This window comes from Prunus avium, chromosome 3 (genome assembly GCF_965620075.1).
Source record: "Prunus avium chromosome 3, drPruAviu1.hap1.1, whole genome shotgun sequence".
In the NCBI taxonomy this organism is placed as follows: domain Eukaryota; kingdom Viridiplantae; phylum Streptophyta; class Magnoliopsida; order Rosales; family Rosaceae; genus Prunus; species Prunus avium.
The window spans coordinates 39,427,989-39,445,809 of NC_142286.1; the positions used below are offsets into that span (position 1 = coordinate 39,427,989).

General features: G+C 36.7%; 3 protein-coding genes across 4 annotated transcripts; 2 read left to right on the forward strand and 1 right to left on the reverse strand.

Moving 5' to 3' along the window:
• Window positions 1–1,355: 1,355 nt before the first annotated feature.
• LOC110756899 (protein MICRORCHIDIA 6-like) lies at window positions 1,356–9,815 on the forward strand. 2 transcript variants are annotated; one of them, XM_088250075.1, is made up of 20 exons: window positions 1,356–2,261; window positions 2,631–2,705; window positions 2,792–2,826; window positions 3,573–3,651; window positions 3,760–3,849; window positions 3,932–4,007; window positions 4,410–4,488; window positions 5,184–5,318; window positions 5,650–5,748; window positions 5,829–5,912; window positions 5,997–6,143; window positions 6,722–6,805; window positions 7,056–7,110; window positions 7,199–7,310; window positions 8,037–8,301; window positions 8,409–8,488; window positions 8,582–8,624; window positions 8,739–8,768; window positions 8,884–9,227; window positions 9,331–9,815. In XM_088250075.1, exons 1-19 carry the CDS (start codon window positions 2,060–2,062, stop codon window positions 8,959–8,961), a joined length of 1,848 nt encoding a protein of 615 aa, XP_088106201.1. In that variant the 5' UTR covers window positions 1,356–2,059; the 3' UTR covers window positions 8,962–9,227; window positions 9,331–9,815. The 2 variants fall into 2 exon arrangements, with proteins under 2 accessions (XP_088106201.1, XP_088106202.1); XM_088250076.1 differs by having other exon boundaries at window positions 2,104–2,241.
• A 1,068-nt stretch (window positions 9,816–10,883) lies between these two features.
• LOC110756930 (chaperone protein dnaJ C76, chloroplastic-like) lies at window positions 10,884–12,783 on the forward strand. Its single transcript, XM_021958426.2, has 6 exons — window positions 10,884–11,137; window positions 11,277–11,469; window positions 11,538–11,727; window positions 11,911–12,017; window positions 12,182–12,380; window positions 12,460–12,783. The coding sequence occupies exons 1-6, from the start codon at window positions 11,043–11,045 to the stop codon at window positions 12,612–12,614; spliced, it is 939 nt and encodes a 312-aa protein (XP_021814118.2). The 5' UTR covers window positions 10,884–11,042; the 3' UTR covers window positions 12,615–12,783.
• A 211-nt stretch (window positions 12,784–12,994) lies between these two features.
• Window positions 12,995–14,940, reverse strand: SIRB (sirohydrochlorin ferrochelatase B). Its single transcript, XM_088250077.1, has 6 exons — window positions 14,782–14,940; window positions 14,458–14,654; window positions 14,265–14,326; window positions 14,001–14,111; window positions 13,778–13,870; window positions 12,995–13,503 (listed from the first exon to the last, which is right to left on the reverse strand). Exons 1-6 carry the CDS (start codon window positions 14,826–14,828, stop codon window positions 13,402–13,404), a joined length of 612 nt encoding a protein of 203 aa, XP_088106203.1. The 5' UTR covers window positions 14,829–14,940; the 3' UTR covers window positions 12,995–13,401.
• Window positions 14,941–17,821: the final 2,881 nt, after the last annotated feature.

Sequence of the window (17,821 nt, forward strand, 5' to 3'; positions counted from 1 at the left end):
AATTTCATGGACCCCACATCATGTGAGATAATTGAGATAAGATTTGGGAAATCTCAACTCTCTCACATAGAACGAGGTATGTATGATTCAATAATTTAATATGTGAGAGAATCGAGATAAGAATTTTGAAAAAATTGGTGTGTTTAATATTATTTTTATAAGAATTAAAGAGTTTATGCTAAGTCTATTCCACTCACACATAAATTTATGTATTGAATACAAAATATTTTGTTCAAAAAAAGAATACAAAATATTAAGAGCATCTCTAATAGTAGTAATAAATTAAACTCTTCAAATTAAAATTTGTTGGCCTATGTGGTAATTTGAAAAGGTTTATTTGTTATAAGAATAATTTTTGCTCAGATGAATAATTTTTGCTCAGACTCTTCAATTCAATTAATGCAATATATGGAAAGTAATGAAAAATATGAAAACATGTGAAAAAGTCTATGTATTTATTATCTCAAAAGGAAAAAAAAAACATGTTTTTAATATTTTCAAGGTAGGTTTTGTTTTTCCAAAGTAAAAATAAATATTTGAAGAGCCAAAGTTAACTTACCAGTCATAAAGAGAGAGAAAGAGGTTGCATATGTGATGACTGAGTTTGACAAAGTTGTTGGAGAGATGTTTTCTAATGTGGCTTATCTATTTTAGCATCCCAAAGTGATTTGGAGATGCTATAATATTTTACTTGTAAGAGCATCTTCAATGGTGAGGGTCATTTCAATTTGATTTCAATAAATTGAATTTTTAACTTGCAGTGGTAAAGTTCAGTTCATTCCAGAGATTAATATTTCATTTGAGGGTTCAATAGTTCATTTCAATAAGTTGGCCCACCATAATAACTCTACAACCTCTCTCATATTGACACTTGGACAACATTACTTTTTACTTTTGCTTATTCATATTCAATTTTGTTATGCAATAACCTGAAAAACAGGTGCTTTGATATGTTCTCATTTAATCTCAACTTCCAATTCTTTTTAAAAAAATTGTTAATATAATATTGTCACCAACTAAAGAAAATCTTATTATTAATATATATTCAAAATTTGTCTCTTTTTAAAGATCTCTTTGAAACCATATTAATTATATAATTCTTATCGTAATTAACTTTATTTTATTCAATCATTTAAAAAGATATTTAAAATATATATAATTTTTAATTTATAAACTATTGAATTGCACCAATGCAAGTGAAATAAAAACATAAATCTTTTGCTGGTGTTGTTGTTTAATTATTTAATCCTTATTACTTAAATCACAAGAAAATCAATACCGTATGTAGTCGCTCTATTATTTTATACTCGATCTTTGACTTTCCGTACACACTATTTGTATTTGTCACAAAACTTTCATCCTTGGTAACAACCAATCGTCTAACCAGGCGTTGGAGCATTTGGGTGTTACTATTGAAACAAACCTGTCTCTGCAGCAGCAGCAGCAGCTCTCTCGATCATCACAGACAGTGACACCATCAAAATATTACCTCTCATTCCTCCATTTCAAACCTTCTCCCACTCAATTCCTCATTTCATACATGAAATGCAATCTTTCTTTTGAGCTATTGGGGCGGCCGTCACTTCATCTCTTTGGTTTAGCTGCCTTGGACTGTTTCAAGTGCTGGGTTTTCTTTGTAAGCTTGATATAATCACTCTTTCCAGGTTATTGGCAGGTTATTGGGCTACTGACGTCCTGGATCTGTGAGCTTTAATTTAGTGTTTCTTTGTTGGGGATTTTTCCCTGGGTTGTTTTCTGCTCTTTCCTTTTTTATTTGTTTGGTTTTTCTGTGTTGGTTTTATTCTATTGAATTCTGATTCTAGTAACTCCCTTTCATTTTCATCTTCATCTTCATCTTCATGCATGCTTATTTTGTCTATCTAGAGCTGGGTTGTGATTCTCTTAAAGTCTACCTCACTACCTCTGTGTGCTTCTGTTTTATACAAAAGGACCATAATATTAAATCCTATATCAAGTGACCGACACCACCATTATACCAACACCACTAGTTAATTCCTTGTTTATCAATTTGCCTTGTGATCTAATCAGATCAGATGCAATGAGCAATTCAAACATCATAGATTTATGCAGTGATGATGAAATGGGTGAGTCAAATATGAAAAAATGTACAAGGGAGATTGAGCCTGGCTTTGATTCTGCATCTGCACCCTCAGTATGCCCAACACCAATTTCTCGGCAATTTTGGAAAGCTGGACACTACGAAGAAAAGCAGGGACAGAGGTGCAAAGCCGCAAACCCATGTAAATGTTTTCTCTGCTCACGCTATTTGTTTCGATTGAGACCCTTGCTTAAATGGCATTCCGCATGGGCATGCCTAATTGCTTAACAAGTTCAAATTCCTTTAGGCGTTTGTATCATTTAACCACAATTGGGTTTTTAAAGCTGCTTTAATGGACTATGAAGATATGAAAAGTGGTAAATTCACTGGTGTATCAAATTTCAGTATGCCGCCGTGCGTGAAATGGGCTATAACCCGATTACAATAGAAAACGTGCAGAACCCGTGTCTGAAAGATAGAGTTGTTTGCATGTCTACATGAAAGTTCCTGTCATGAGTTCCTAATTTTCTGATTTTCATTGGACCATTCTATGTCATCTTTTGGTTTACAGGTGGAAAAAACCATATGCGCATACACCCTATGTTCCTTCACTCAAATGCCACTTCACATAAGTGGGCTTTTGGAGGTATGCTCAGGTTTTGTCCCATTGGTTTCCCTTCTCTTATTTCTGCATGTATTCCCTTTGCTCTCTTTCTGATCGCTTGTTTGCAGCCATGGCAGAATTGCTTGACAATGCAGTCGACGAGGTAAGTTCCAAAACCCCCTTACCTTTATCATTCTGATTCTTCTGGTTTTGTATTTAAAATGTTCATTTCCGAAACCCCCTTGAGTAGAATAACATCATTGAGATAGAAATGGCCCATTACTAGAAAGAAACCCAATAACATTATGCTGAAGTTCATTTTTGCCTTTGAATTTGTTTCCTGGTGGACAAAATGCATTTTCTGTCTGTGGTGTTAACTCTAGCTATTGAATTACTGTTATAAATCTGAGAAAAAGGAAAAGCTTGGAATGATGGATAGTAAGGTTTTAGATTTGTTTGGTTTTAAGTCTATATACGATGTTAGAAATGGTGTTGTTCTTAAGACTCAAGTGATATTTAGTAGAAAGAATTCCATCAGCTCCAGGGCCTGTGAAAGGGGAGGAAAATTTTAGATGTCTTGTATTGCAATTGAGGTGGTGTGGAGTTTAGGACGAACAAAATCAGTGATTGTTTTTTAAGATTAATAATGATTGTCTGCACTAGTGATGGATTTTTATTTTGTATATAAATAGCAACTGTATCTCGTAAGTATAGATCAGTGAATACAATCAGTTTCTTCAGTTTTGTATTTATACCTCTGCTGCGCTCTGATGAAATTATGAAAAAATCTATAACAGAAGATTCTTGGTGTCCTTTCCCTCTCTGAGCATGCTTATTTATGGTACCTTTCAGTTCTGTTTAACTGGGGCACTTAGTTATTTATTAACAACCTTTGTTTGTGGGGACTAGATACAAAATGGAGCTACTTTTGTTAGCATAGACAAGATGTCTACCCCACGGTATGGGACTCCAGCTTTGCTAATTCGAGGTTGGCCTACCAATCCTTCTACCTTTGTTTTTTCTATTAATATCTGGACCAGGATAACATCTCATATGAACTTTTGGCTTCTGAAACATGATATTTGACAACAAAAAGATGATGGTGGTGGAATGGACCCCGACGCTATAAGGCGCTGTATGAGCTTTGGGTTTTCAGATAAGAAATCAAAGTTAACCATTGGACAATGTATAGATTGTACTTGGGGGCATTGAATCTTGTGCTTGATGTATTGTATTTTTTGTTGATTGGGATCCATTTAGCCTTTCAGATGGAAATGGTTTCAAGACAAGCTCTATGAGACTTGGAGAAGATGTTATTGTATTCAGTCGCCACTTGAAATCAAGGTCTGGCCCAAGAACATATTATTTCACTTTTACTTACTCTGCTTGTAGTATGTTTTCCTTGTTATTAAATAACTATTGTTGGTATTTCTCTCTGTGAGATATATATATATGAAGTTCTAGTTAAATCCCCTAAAGACCATAAAAAAGGGCAGTTGATAGCTAATTTTAATTTTTTTGGGATAAGAAATGAATTGGCAGCATGATTTACTAATGTACATTATTATGTCTCACTTTTGTCTTTATATTTTTGTTTCTAGCGCAATATTAGGAAGTGGAGATAACCATGAAGTTGGGATCCAACCTTTTTATAAAATAGAGATAGTACTTATTTTGTATTTACACTGTTGGTATATAATGTTGACTGCATAAGGTTCTGTTTGCATTGGTGTATAACCTTCTCAGGTCACTGACTCAAAGTGTTGGACTCCTTTCTTATACATTTTTGAGGCAGGTGGGCTACGACAAGATAGTTGTACCAACGGTGAGTTTGATTTCATAGCACCCTTTTATATGTGATAATATCTTTTGCAAGTTCACCCAAACTAAAATTGGTATAATAATCCATGCCAAATTGTGGAGTCTACAATAGGTGAACATGCTGTGTAAGCAGTGTTAGTGTCCTGTCTGAAAGTTAATAAATGGCCTACTTGAACATGGCCAGAATTACTATCAGGGACTTCCTCCTTGAAGACTAAAAATTTAGCAGAGTGGATGTGATGCAGAATCAATAGTAGAAAAGAGATCAATTCAATTCCCTAGTTGACCACATATTCCTAAAATTATGGTTCTCATCATTTGCCGTCAAGATGATCACAACTTAGTGAGAGTATTTGGTTTTGTATTGTCTTTGATTTATGAACAGATAAATTTCATAAGGCTTCAACATAGGCTATCACTTTATTAGGGCAGGGACCTTGTAATGCCATTTTGGTGTTACCATAAACAAGGCCACTGAAAGTGATCTTTCTGCATATTATTTGATTTCGGTCAGTGGCAGAACCCCATTCATGGTTCATTTATTAGTGTGAAATGCTGTGAGTTGATTTCTAATTTTTTTTTTTGTTAACCCAAATGGAATTCATTAATGTACGATTGATACTATTTTCAGTTTCTTTATTATAGGAATCTAATAACTATTTAACTCAGAACTCAGTATGGGTATTCCTGTTACTACAGGTGGATTATGAGTTTAACTCATCAGCCAGAACATTCAATCCCATAATTCCACATAATGAAGACCAGTTTTCTTCTAACCTCACCATGCTGTTACACTGGTCTCCTTATTCAACGGAAGAGGAGTTGCTGAAGCAAGTAAGCCTGCAATAATTTGGCATTAATCTTAGCATAAAACTTACTGCTGCTCCTATGAGTTGCTGAAGCAAGTAAGCCTGCAAACATACAGTTCTTTATTAATGAGGTGATTTGGATTGGACCCTAAATGAAGTGTTAAAAATAAGAGAGAGGCTTATTTATTATAGCAAGCAATTGTTATTGTGCAATTGGCCCTTTATCATGTGTGTGCACATATCCTTACATGCGTACACACATCCTTACATGTGTACATATACACATACATGCATTCATGCTGACATGGTATGCATGTAAGTATATTACCTATTTGATTTATTAACCCAATTGTCAGTTTGATGATTTAGGGGATCATGGAACAAAACTTGTCATTTACAATCTTTGGTTAAATGATGATGGGGACATGGAACTAGATTTTGATTCTGATCCCGAGGTTCTGATCATCCCTTTGCTTCATTCGTTCACTTTTGGATCATATTGGATACAGTGTTACCGTAAATCTTATTCTTGCAGGATATTTGTATTAATGGTGACAAAGCACTTAGCAGAAAGAAACGAAATCAGCATGTTGCTAACCTATATCAGCACTCTCTCCGTGTAAGTATAGATTTCAAATTTCAAATTTGACTATTACAATAAGTTTCTCGTCCTTAAATCCTGGCCTGGTTTCATGTTCCACAGGCATATGCATCAATCCTGTATAGGCAGCTACCACAGTACTTCAGAATAATTTTGTGTGGACGAGATGTTGAGCACCATAATATTGCCAGTGATCTCAAATATCTTCAGTTTATCAAGTATATGCCGCAAATTCATGGAAATAAGGAGGTTTGTGCTGTCTACAATGCCACCGTTCCTACTACCATGCTGATTTTTAGTTGCTACTAATTGCACCCTGTAATTTATCAGACGCATCTGACTTAATTGCATCACATCAGTTTCCTCTTTGCTTTTCTCTCCAAGTTAATGTATGGTTGACTGATATCCTCAAGTTCAAGTCGTTAATTGTTATGAATTCTCTCTATAGTCTGTTTTCGGAGGGCTTAAGATGGAGCAAATTAAACAGATTGCATTTTTTCTTCTAGCTAAAAGAGACAACATGACCATGAATAATAGAGTATTATGATGATGAAGTTGGCTGAGTTTTACTTTCAGTAAAACCATGTCTTAAGAACAGAGCAGTCATGTCTTGAAATGATAGTTATAGCCCAAAAAGTGTGTCACGTCTCTTTTTGAGAAAAAGCTTGTGTGATTAAAAGCCCCATCTGATCCTAATCACCCACCCCACAAGTGTTTGTCCAAGTGCATGTTGTCTTTAGCTTTAGGTGGTGTGCGGTGCGCATGTGTTTTGTTAGTATCCAAATCCAATGGTTCTACCGTAGTTGATTGCTAGCTTCTTTGTTCAGGTTGAAATTATTACCGCAATAGGGTTTCTGAAGGAAGCTCATACTCATGGTTTCAATATCTACCATCGGAATCGTCTGATACTGGTAATTTTCTTCTCTTTTATTGTTAAACAGGTTATCTGATACAAATTCACTAACCTTTTCTCTGACTTGTTTACTTGTCGAGTGCCACGCCAGGATTTTTGTTTGCAAATTTGCCGAGAGTGAATGAAACTATATGCCATTTGCATAACTTTTATTAGTCGGTGTATGTTATCTTGTTCCATACTCCTGGAAAAGAAAGTCAACTTGTTGTTTACCACTTATGCTTTTCTTATTTATTAATTTTTGGCAGCCATTTTGGCGTGTACTTAGAATTGGGACAAACAGTACTGGAAGAGGAGTTGTCGGTGAGAACTGCACTTATCTAGACTAGTTCATCAAACAGTTGTGTACGTACAGTTGATGATGATTTATGTGAAAGTATCATGATTGTAGGTGTCCTGGAACCAGATTATATTCAGCCTACTCACAATAAGCAAGATTTTGAGAAAACTTCCCTCTTCCAAAAGCTTGAAGATCGTTTAAAGCAAATGACAGTAGAGTACTGGTGAGCCACCTTTTACATTGTTGGGTGTATTTTTTATTTTTTTTTATTTTATAAATTTTGCCACAGCTAGGAATGGGAGGGGCACAAACTCACATACACGGGTAGCATGGGGATTGGATCACTTGGGAGCACACAAAAGACCTAACATCCCATTGGTTATTGTTTAAAAATAAATAAATAAATAAATATGTTGAATTGCACACGAAATAGTAAGTATACTGATAGCATTGTTTTTTTACCAAGGAAAAAAAATTACTAATAGCATTGTTGGGCTTTTTTTCTAGTTCTTTATTTCTCTATTCCCTGTTTAGCTTGTTTCAGTTCTCGGGCTTAGGCCTCAGATACAATGCTTTTAAAAGAAAAACCCCATTTTGCCCAAATATATCATTTACGTAGGCAAATCACATTTTGCCTAAGACGCAAACCCATAACCCTGAGCCCAAAAACAGTTCATTGTCCAAGAACATAAATGAAACTGGGCGTCTCGTCTCAGTAGTAGCAGTATACTGAAGAAGAAACAACGACTTCGAAGATGAACTTCTTCTTCCTCGCGCGAGAAGCAGGCCGGCCTGTGGAAGTATTTTAAGTATTAACTCTTGGTTTTGAATTTTTGGCTGTTGCATATATAGGGTTGTTCTCATTTCTGTAAAAATTCACTGGTACAATGACTTGTAATAATTTCCGGGTTGACGCATATTTCTGTTGTACTACCTTTCACCTTGGCAGGAACAAGCATTGCACACTGATTGGTTATCAGCAAGTTAAAAGAGGTCCATCTGCAACATTGCGTCAGCAGGAGCCACCTTATTCCACAACTCAGAATTGTGAGGACCAACCTTCGGTACTGAATAGTGGTTCTGAATATGAAAGTTCAAGAGCAGGTTTGATCAAAAAGAGGAAGGATCTTCTTGATCCTCCAGTGAAACTACAACACGCCAAAAGGCACATGGGATTTTGTGGAACTGATGATGTCCAGGACATTAGTGAACAGGTTTACTTCTACATTCTCATATTTGGGTCTCAAAACATATCTCTGTTTCCTTTCACTAGGTTAATGTTGGATGTTTATTACCATTCCTTGGTGTATTTTTTTGGTAGCCTGAAAATAGCGTTGAGGACATGATGCAAGGTTCACAGAAGATACTTCTGATGCAGGAAAACAAAAAACTTCGGTTACGGTAAGTACAAAGCAATATGGTTGCTCATCATTTGTGTAATTATCCACACATTTTAATTGTTTTGGAATTTCTCATGTGTCCTGTCGCTTACAGGCTGCTTTCATTGGATCAAACGGTGCAAGAACTTAATTTGAAGGTCTCTCTATCTCTCCCCCTCTGTGTGCGAAAAAGATAAACATCAGGTTTTGACCTGATTTAGTAGTTAATATAGTTAAGTCTTTTAATGAACATGATATTACAATTGGTGCAGGTGCAACAACTTAAGGATGAACTAGAGAATGTACTGCTCGCTCTCTCTCTCTCTTTCCTAAAAAAAAAACTGATATCAGATTTTTACCTGATCTGGTAGTTGACATAGTTATTCTTTAATCAAGATGAAGTTATAATTGGTGCAGGTGCAACAACAGAATGAACTGAGGCAGACGCTGCTTGAATCATACCCATTGATTAAATACGAGCAGCACGTTTGCTAACTAGCTCTCTCTCTCTGTTGGGTCCCACTTCTACTGCTTGAATCTTTGTGACGGGAGGCGAGGATGATGGAGGATCATTCCTCCCTCGTTCTTGGCTTTCAATCTTCAGGAAAACAAGACAATATTGGAGTGACTAACTAGCTAAGCTAGACAGATCTCAACTGTAACCCCTCAGGTGTCCACGAGTTCACTCACATAAACGGGTGGGTGACTGTGAGACGTTGACTGAACAAAAGACGATCGTTCGTCAAAGGCCAGTCGCCCATGTGCGCGTGACATGCTAACACTGCTCATTTGTTTAATTACTGCAAAAGGACTTTGCACTAATCATTTACATTTCAAGTCTTGATTGAAAACCCATTAATGCAGGTCACTAGGCGTGGAGGGACTGTAGGGGCGGTGATAACCCAGCTGTTACTGTTCTCAGGCCCTAAATTCTCCAAGCAGAGAGCATTTCTCTGATGGGTATTATGATGATTGTGTGCACTCTCCCAGTTTCCCTCATCTACTCTCCTCAGTGGGGTGGAATGTTCTGTGGCCCTTGCTATGGCAATGAGGATCATCTCAATGGGCCAGAAACTGATGAAACAAACCATTATGGCTTCGCTCCAACAAACAATTTATCTACCACGGCCTTCTTTTGATTAGCCTCAAGTTTCATATGGAGCAAGTACAAATTGATCCAATTATGTAAAGCGGTCACGTACGGTTAGTTTAAAGAACAAGCTTGGGAACGTTCAAAGAGGGTCTCAAGACTCAAAGCTACACAGGAATTAGCCTTTCTGAAGAAAATGATTGGCCTTCATTTGTAGTTAGGTTGGTTTTTAAAAATCCGGACGGCATGTTGATCATCCTCCGCATCTGAAGCACCAGACACTTCCAGATTACGATCATTCACCAAAATATCGTGGCCTACATTATTAAAATTCAAATCAAAGGGAGTTAGTAAGAGGTACGCGTCTACAGAATATAAGACTTCAAAATGGGCACGAGAGTTTAGAACATATAATAAATCGGGTGCTCGCTCAACATCCATGGCAAATGCAGCATTTGGCAAGAAGCTGATTGACCCAAGTAAAACTGACACACCAAGAATGCTTCCAAATCTTAATATAATTCCTCATGAAAGGAATATGTCAAAATTATGGGTACCCATTAAACATTATGCTAGCTGCAGAGAAAACCCAATTTTTGTTTAGGGTTCATTAGTGAATGGCATCAACATGTTCAAGTTTTAACAACCAAAACCACCAGAGATTGACAGCATAAACTCTAATTGAAGATTAGCGCCGCAACGACCCAAATCATACAGTTTCCAAATCCAATTTACAGTATAAAATTTACTTTAACATTTTCAGGCGGTAGAAGCAAAGTCGAATAGGAGACTTGCCTGAAAACCAGAATTTCTGAAGAGAATTTATTTGTATATTCAATGAACAATAATGACATTGAAGTATAAGCTAGTTTGTGTTTGAGCAAAAATGAAATCTGAAAAGTCAATAATACCCTTCTGTCTTAAAAGGGCAGGTGAAGGATATGCTAGTTTATAGCTTTCCCCAATTCTTGATTAGATTTAGGTTTCCGAAGGTTGAAATATAAGTTTGTAACTTAAGTTACTCTAATTTTAGTGAAAAATGGCCTTTCACTTGTAGGCAAGAGGCATCATAGTTTTGTGTGTGTGTGAGAAATTCACTTTCTCTCTAATTTAGACTATAATTTGTACTAAAAAAAGGTTATTCTAAATTAAACTATTTTACAGGAAAATACATTCAAATTTGAATGCAAAGGAACGGCCTCACTGTGTTGACTGACTAACTAACCTATCACACATGAGCTAAAATATACGTATTTGGCGGCTAAAAGCAAAGAGTGAGGCCAAGCACAAACCCGATCCTTTTAAATGCTGCATCGATGGTTGCCACTTGGGATGGGTTATTTGGAAAGAAAGAAAGAAAGAAAAACCAAAATACGTAGAAAAGTGGGGAAAATATCTGACAGAAATATCTGCCAGGGGTGATATCAGAAGATTCATAGAATCATAAAAGGGTTACATTCGGCAACTGTGAGAGAGCATATCCAGTATGTCTGTCTCTGCAGTCTCAATTTCCCAGTTTTCACTACCAAAAGCTTTCCAAGTTGAGGACCATTTCACCACAATAAGCAAGCCCATCTGGAGGTAATCTAATGCAGATTAAGCTTTCGAGTTTGTTAAAATAAAAGGGTTTTAATTTTTTAAACAAGTTGTAGAATTTCAGATATTTTTTGAGTTTGAATTTGGCTATGGTGCGGCTGATATTGAAATTGTTGTGCTCAAGATGGAGGAGGCAGGGAAGCCCTGCAAGCAGAATCAGATGTGGTAAGAGAGAGGCAGGGGAAATGCTAGCAACAAGCATGGGAAAAAATTACTATGAATTGCTTGGTGTTTCTGTTGATTCGAATGCGCAGAAAATTAAACGAGCTTATAGGAATTTGCAGAAGAAGTACCACCCAGATGTTGCAGGACAAGAGGTAAGTAATCAAACTAATCTAAATCTACATATTTGATGATTAATTGTTGCCTAATTAAGGGGCAGCAGGGTCACGAGTATACCCTCAAGCTGAATGAAGCTTATAAGGTTCTGATGAGAGAGAATCTGAGGAAAGAATACGATGCTTCCATTGGTGAAATGAGAGGAAATTACAGCTCATCAAGCTTAGGTCGCACTTCTTCATGGAATGGACCTTTGAGACCCCAAGGTCTATTTGTTGATGAAAATGCATGTATAGGTAGGTCATCAATTTCTCTAACGAAACTCATATATTAATTTCACATTAATTCCTTGATACAAGCCAAGTGATATTGGTTTGATAGAGGGGGAAATCAAACCTAGAATCTCAGGAATCAATTGAACTACAAGCTTCTTCTTAATTTCGCATTAATTAAATCGCAATAGAATTATATTTGTGCAGGTTGCAGAGAATGCGTGCACCATGCAAGTAGCACCTTCATATTTGATGAGGCTCTCGGATGTGCTAGGGTTAAACTTCAATATGGTGACGATGAACAAAAGATTGAGGTAAATAATGTATGCAAGGAGGTTGTGGCTCAAGTAGTTAAGAGGAATTATATTTTGTGTTTGAATCCCCTCACCCGACATCGCTTGTATAAAGAAAAACATATATAATTTATTAATTAGTTCATGAATTAGAATGTGGTGTTAAATTGGCGTGGGTATTACAGGTATCAGTTGATTCATGCCCTGTGAACTGCATTCATTGGGTGGAGAAAGAAGAACTGCCAGTGCTTGAATTCCTGATTCAGCCTCAGCCAAAGGAAGGGTTTGGGATATTCGGAGGAGGCTGGGAAAAACCTGCAAATGTTTTCATGGCTGCTAAATCATTCAATAAACAAACTCACAATGAAAACCATGGAAGAAATTGTAAGAAGTTTAACTACTTATGAATTACTTCATCAATATTGTTTGTTGCCATATGTATCATATCAATATTGCATTGCAGCACGTGCGTCGACTGTTGAAGAAGAAGAAACCCCTGCTCAAGCCAAGGCTCGAGCTGACGCAAGTAGGAAAATAAACATGGAAGCTGCATCAGGATTATTCTCAAGATTCTGGCAATGGCAAAATAAGCCTTTTTGGGGCGAAAAGGTGGAATAAAAAGTAGAGAAATTATAACTGCACATATGCATATATAGATTATTACTACCAATCTGTATAAATTAGTTTATATGGTAGAAACGAACCGAACATGTATGTATCAAATTCTCAAGAGGGGAATTTGTATGTAAATCATAGATTTCTATCCACACCCATATTAATTTTCCAATTTCTCCAACTCCAATAACCATTGAATTGATCTCGTAATAAATCTTTTTCATTGAGATCTCCTCGGCCACTTTTTTCTTTGCCTACTCTACTATAATGTCGGATTGTGTTGTGACCTCGTCCATCGATCCAGCAAAAATACCGAATGCATGTTCATTCATTGAAAGTTCAGAGATACAATGAGAATTTCGATCACCAACACAAGACGAGCATCAAGAAAAGAAATGTATTGTGTACGTACAATGTTCACCTGACAATTAAATATAAATATATATACATTCGCTTTCATTTTTATTTTTTAGCAAATAACAGAAGATGTTCTTCTCTCAATCAACTAAACTTACCATCCCTTGATCAATATGAGGTTACATGGCCCATGGATAAAGTAGAGGAGAAATGCCTTGACGTACAGGTAGAAAGCCTCGTCCCAACTGTTTCAGGTTGGTTACACAAATGAACCCTCGTCCTCCAAAGCAAATACCATGCCCTCAAAATTTCAACCACAACAATTGCTTGCTTCGAAGCTTTATATGGTTTAACCAAGTTACAGAATCTCCTGATTTTCAAGCTGACATGCACCCTTAATTCCGCCGTACTGTTTGCTGTGCACTTGCATGAATCAATGGAGCTGGCATTTGTTTGTTCCAACACAAACAGAGCACTCCTCTGCATCTCCAGCAATATGGCTTAAGCAGTGATTGATCCTATCATTCAAAACATCCTGCAACCAGAGCCCTTATATCAGAACAAAAGCACAGTGGAATATGGTTGAAATGCATATCGCATATAGAGCAAACAAAGTTGAGCAAGCAAAGAGAAATATAACAAGCACAATCTCCCTTAATTTAGTGGACATGTTTCTAAAACCAGGGTAAACACATTCAACCATCAATTTAAGCATAAACATAACTTTAGCCAAAGCTTCTGGAAATTTTGTGACGACACTGTTTGATGCATAGGCAAAGAATCAAATTAAGGAAATTCCATCGTCATACCACGAGTAGCGGATGGAGGCCAAGAGGTGCCGTTACTATATATGAGACACCAGGATGCTCCTTTGCAGCTTCAGCTGTCAGGGATGGAATATCCTGTAAAATAACACACAGCCTAATCCATTTTACCATGTTTGTCTTGATCATCCATACAGAGTTATCAAAAATCGAAATTCAACTGCGCCCACTATATTCATATAGTTAATGGTATATTATGTTGAGCTACCTGGTTCCAATGTCTTCCAGGTAAGAGGAAAAATGGGCTCACAATTACCCGATTGGCCCCTTGTAGAACACAGGAATTGAATGCAACATGAATTGATGGTTCCGCCAACTCCTAATCATAAAAAAAAATTCATAGATATATGTACAATGAGAATTTCACCAAAATAATAGCATAAAGAAATGAACAAACAATGTTCACCTGAAAATGTAGTCAATGGAAAAAACCCAAAAAGGGTGAGAAGTGTGTGCTTTTTATTTACTGTACCATATGAGCAGGCTCCACTATAAGGTACCCAGTTCTCTCTTTAAACATGGACACGAACGCATCTGAAATTCATATTAATTGTTCAAACTTCAAATTAACAAGCTTAAAAAGCCAAACTTTTTACACAACTATAAGCACTTTTGCAACGTTAAGAGAAAAAAAAACCCAAAATCTCAATCTTTGATTAGCTTACTTAGCATGAGATTTGATTCCTTGCGGCGCGAACCATGGTCGACGATGATGACGCCGTCTCTGTCACCAACCCCATTTGGATTTTGTCCGAATCCTCCATTGCCGCTACCCATACACAACCTTATGCTTGAATTTCTACTTCTGGAGAAGTTGAGGACTGCGCAGCTAGAGCTTGTTCCGATTTCGCTTGCCGACGAGCTTTGATTGCGCAATAAAACTGAGTAAACAACAGTTCTCGAATACCCCAAACAACGAAAAACAAAATGTATAAACACAAAAGATGATGCAGATTTGGAAGAAAAATGGAGGGCTTCGAGCTTTCTACCTTTTAGCGGTAAATTGAGGGCAGGTGGATAGAGACCTAATCGACATGTTTGGGGCTCTGAGCTTCAACGGTCCAGTCGGAGGCGATCATTGGTATATACTTGTTTGTAGTTAGGCATAAAACCAAGGCTTCCTTTAACGTCAGGCCAAAAAAAAAAATTTAAGAGGACCGCGCGGCTATACTATTCTGTGTTTTTCCAATGGTAGCTACGCCGTCGTTTCACCCCAAAATTGAGAGCGAATTTCATGGACCGGGAAATCCGCTTAGCCCATAGAGCCCAGCTCGATTATTACTGGGCTCGTAGACATAATAGGTGCACAAAAAAAACCACCTCTTTTTAGTATAGCCGGGCGGCTGTACTATTTGTTTTTTTAAAGAACATATAGCCGGTCGGCTGTATTTTACAAAAAAAACAATATAGCCGCACGGCTGTACGATTTGTTTTTTAAAAACGTATAAAACAGAGTAAACAACAGTCCCCCAATACCCCAAACAACGAAAAACAAAATGTATAAACACAGAAGATGATGCAGATTTGGAAGAAAAATGGAGGGCAGATGGGTAGCGACCTAATCGACATGTTTGGGGCTCTGAGCTCAGCACGATTATTATTGGGCTCGTAGCACAAAAAAAACCCACGTTTTTTAAAGTTATAGCCGGTCGGCTATACTATTTATTTTTCAAATATAATATGGCCGAACGGCTGTACTATTTGGTTTTTCTCAAAACAGTATAGCCGCGCGGCTATACTATCGACATAAACATTACTTACACGAAAAAGGTTGCCACACACTTGATAATGTCAAGAAGTATGGGAACAGTCGAAGCATTTTTTAATATATGCGGCAATAGATGCACTTGGAGATATAGCCTGTATAGAAATAACACAAAAAATAACATGAAACAAAGTAACAGCATAAATGGAAAGTCAGAATGAGTGATGATTTCCTAAACAAATACCAACTGCATTCACAATCCTTTGTGGACATTTGAAATTGTTCAAAAGGGACAGAACAAATGGGGAACTTCTTGGATGGCCCCTAGCATGCAGAAGCCAGATAGGCAGACTGACAATGCAATTACTGGTATACTACTGGCAACCATCCAAAGAGGACAATAAACGAGACTAATAGAATCTTTGCAGTGGTCAACCACACGGGCAAAAAGAACACATTCATGGTCACCTACTTTGGGATGACAACGAACATATGAATCTTGCATTTTGGCAGACTATATTTTTTACAGTAAACCACATGAATAGTTTTGCAGACCTTCAACAGGCTAGTCTGTCGAGCATTATCGCCAGAGAGTCCTCGCCAAGAAACCTCAAATTGATATGCCGAATTTGGTGGTGTGATCTTTTCCGCAGCTACTTCCTTGACTCGGGAAGCAGCTCGAGAAGCAAGCTCTTGTACCGATGCCTTCACCTCTTGCTTCCTAGTTGTGTTATTTTTCTACAAAATTATCATAATATAGACTAGTTCAAGAGACTAAAAGACACAGATGCAAAAGAAATAAATAAAAGTCTAAAGCAAATAAGAAGATAAAGCCATTGACAACAACAATTAATAAGGTATAAAGACAAATGCAATTAATAAGGTTCATAAACAAGTCTATCTACAAGTCTATCTTACTTATTCACCTGTTACTAAGAAGAAACGAAAACTCAATGACAACAACAAAAAATCAAGTAAAAGGAGCAACGAAACACTTTTCTTGACACCTTAGTGTGATCTTGAACTGCAGTCATTTCTGTTATTTGAGCACTAACTAGAGACTGTGACTGCGAGTGCAAGCTTCGTGTTAATATTTAAAGAGTATAGCCGGGCGGCTATACTCTTAAAATATTCGAATATATTAATATTTACAGAGTCTAGCCATGCGGCTATACGTTTAAAATATTTCCAGCTATTAGCCCATTGGGCAGGAATAAAAAAAAAAGGATTTTATTTATAACAAATAATACGGGTTAAACCCATAAATACAACAACAAAAAATAGGGGTCCACCAACATTTTGTGGATCAAAGAATGTTGAATTTCGTAGTATAAAATTGCTTGTATAGGAATTTACTTTTTAAAATGTATCCATTGTAATTATGAACTAAACCCAATTACAGTTTTTTTTCTCATTGCACTTGACAACCCTTCTCTTCTGCTATGAGATATATCAGTCCGCGATATATTCTATGCAGATGAAAAATTGGATACAAAACAATCTAACGAGACAACGAAGAGAAGTTTGCAGCTCTGTTTAGAAATAAATTAAAGGTAACATAAATCATATGACATTGATATACGAACTATTCTAAATGAGAATTCAAACAACATGTGTTAGATGAGAATTACTTAAACTCTAACTAAAAGCATAAAAATAGGAAAACACTTTCTCACGACATCTCTCCGCTATGAAAGTGACTAACTAGACTCCTACAATTACTCAACTAAAGTTTAGAAGACATGCAACTCTATAAGCATTCAACAACTAAAGACACGTTGCCACTACTTGAAGCAGTTCCACTAAGCACGTGACAGAGTAGGGTCCTGCCTCCATCTTTCATGCATGTAAAGTCATTTTCTACTTCACAGTTTGGTAGTTCAAGTGAGCCCGCATACTATCCTGGGATATATGAAAGGATTGCGGATAGTGATGAGATCATGAGAGACTGATATATCAAGCAGCACTAGAGGTATTTCTGCAGCCATAAGTTAACGAGGTACCAAATACCTGCACAGTGTAAATAGGATCTGGAACTTTTCTCGTTTTTTGTGTGTACCAAAATTTGCCTCTAAAGGCTAAAATACAGAATTTGGCCACAGGGTGCAAATTTTGGTATACAAACAGTTTTATATGAGTCCATTGTGTACTTGGCTTATTTTTGTAATTTTTGTTATGATATGTGTTTTGTTCTGAGATTTATTAAAATAAAAATGATTAGGTATAGAATACCTGGGAAGAGCCTTCTACGTTTGGAAACCCAAGAAGGGGTTTTTCTATGTCAAGACAGTTTTTTTAATTTAATTAATCAATTTTCCAACGAC

Excerpts from the sequence above, each read along its gene's own strand:
- LOC110756899 (XM_088250075.1), top strand. The coding sequence starts at position 2,060 with ATGAGCAATTCAAACATCATAGATTTATGCAGTGATGATGAAATGGGT. Across the intron at positions 2,827-3,572 it reads TTGACAATGCAGTCGACGAG|ATACAAAATGGAGCTACTTT; the intron begins GTAAGTTCCAAA and ends TGTGGGGACTAG. Across the intron at positions 4,489-5,183 it reads ACAAGATAGTTGTACCAACG|GTGGATTATGAGTTTAACTC; the intron begins GTGAGTTTGATT and ends CTGTTACTACAG.
- LOC110756930 (XM_021958426.2), top strand. The coding sequence starts at position 11,043 with ATGTCTGTCTCTGCAGTCTCAATTTCCCAGTTTTCACTACCAAAAGCT. Across the intron at positions 11,138-11,276 it reads ATAAGCAAGCCCATCTGGAG|ATGGAGGAGGCAGGGAAGCC; the intron begins GTAATCTAATGC and ends GTTGTGCTCAAG. Across the intron at positions 11,470-11,537 it reads CAGATGTTGCAGGACAAGAG|GGTCACGAGTATACCCTCAA; the intron begins GTAAGTAATCAA and ends AAGGGGCAGCAG.
- SIRB (XM_088250077.1), bottom strand. The coding sequence starts at position 14,828 with ATGTCGATTAGGTCTCTATCCACCTGCCCTCAATTTACCGCTAAAAG. Across the intron at positions 14,327-14,457 it reads GGAATCAAATCTCATGCTAA|ATGCGTTCGTGTCCATGTTT; the intron begins GTAAGCTAATCA and ends TATGAATTTCAG. Across the intron at positions 13,871-14,000 it reads CTGGAAGACATTGGAACCAG|GATATTCCATCCCTGACAGC; the intron begins GTAGCTCAACAT and ends GTTATTTTACAG.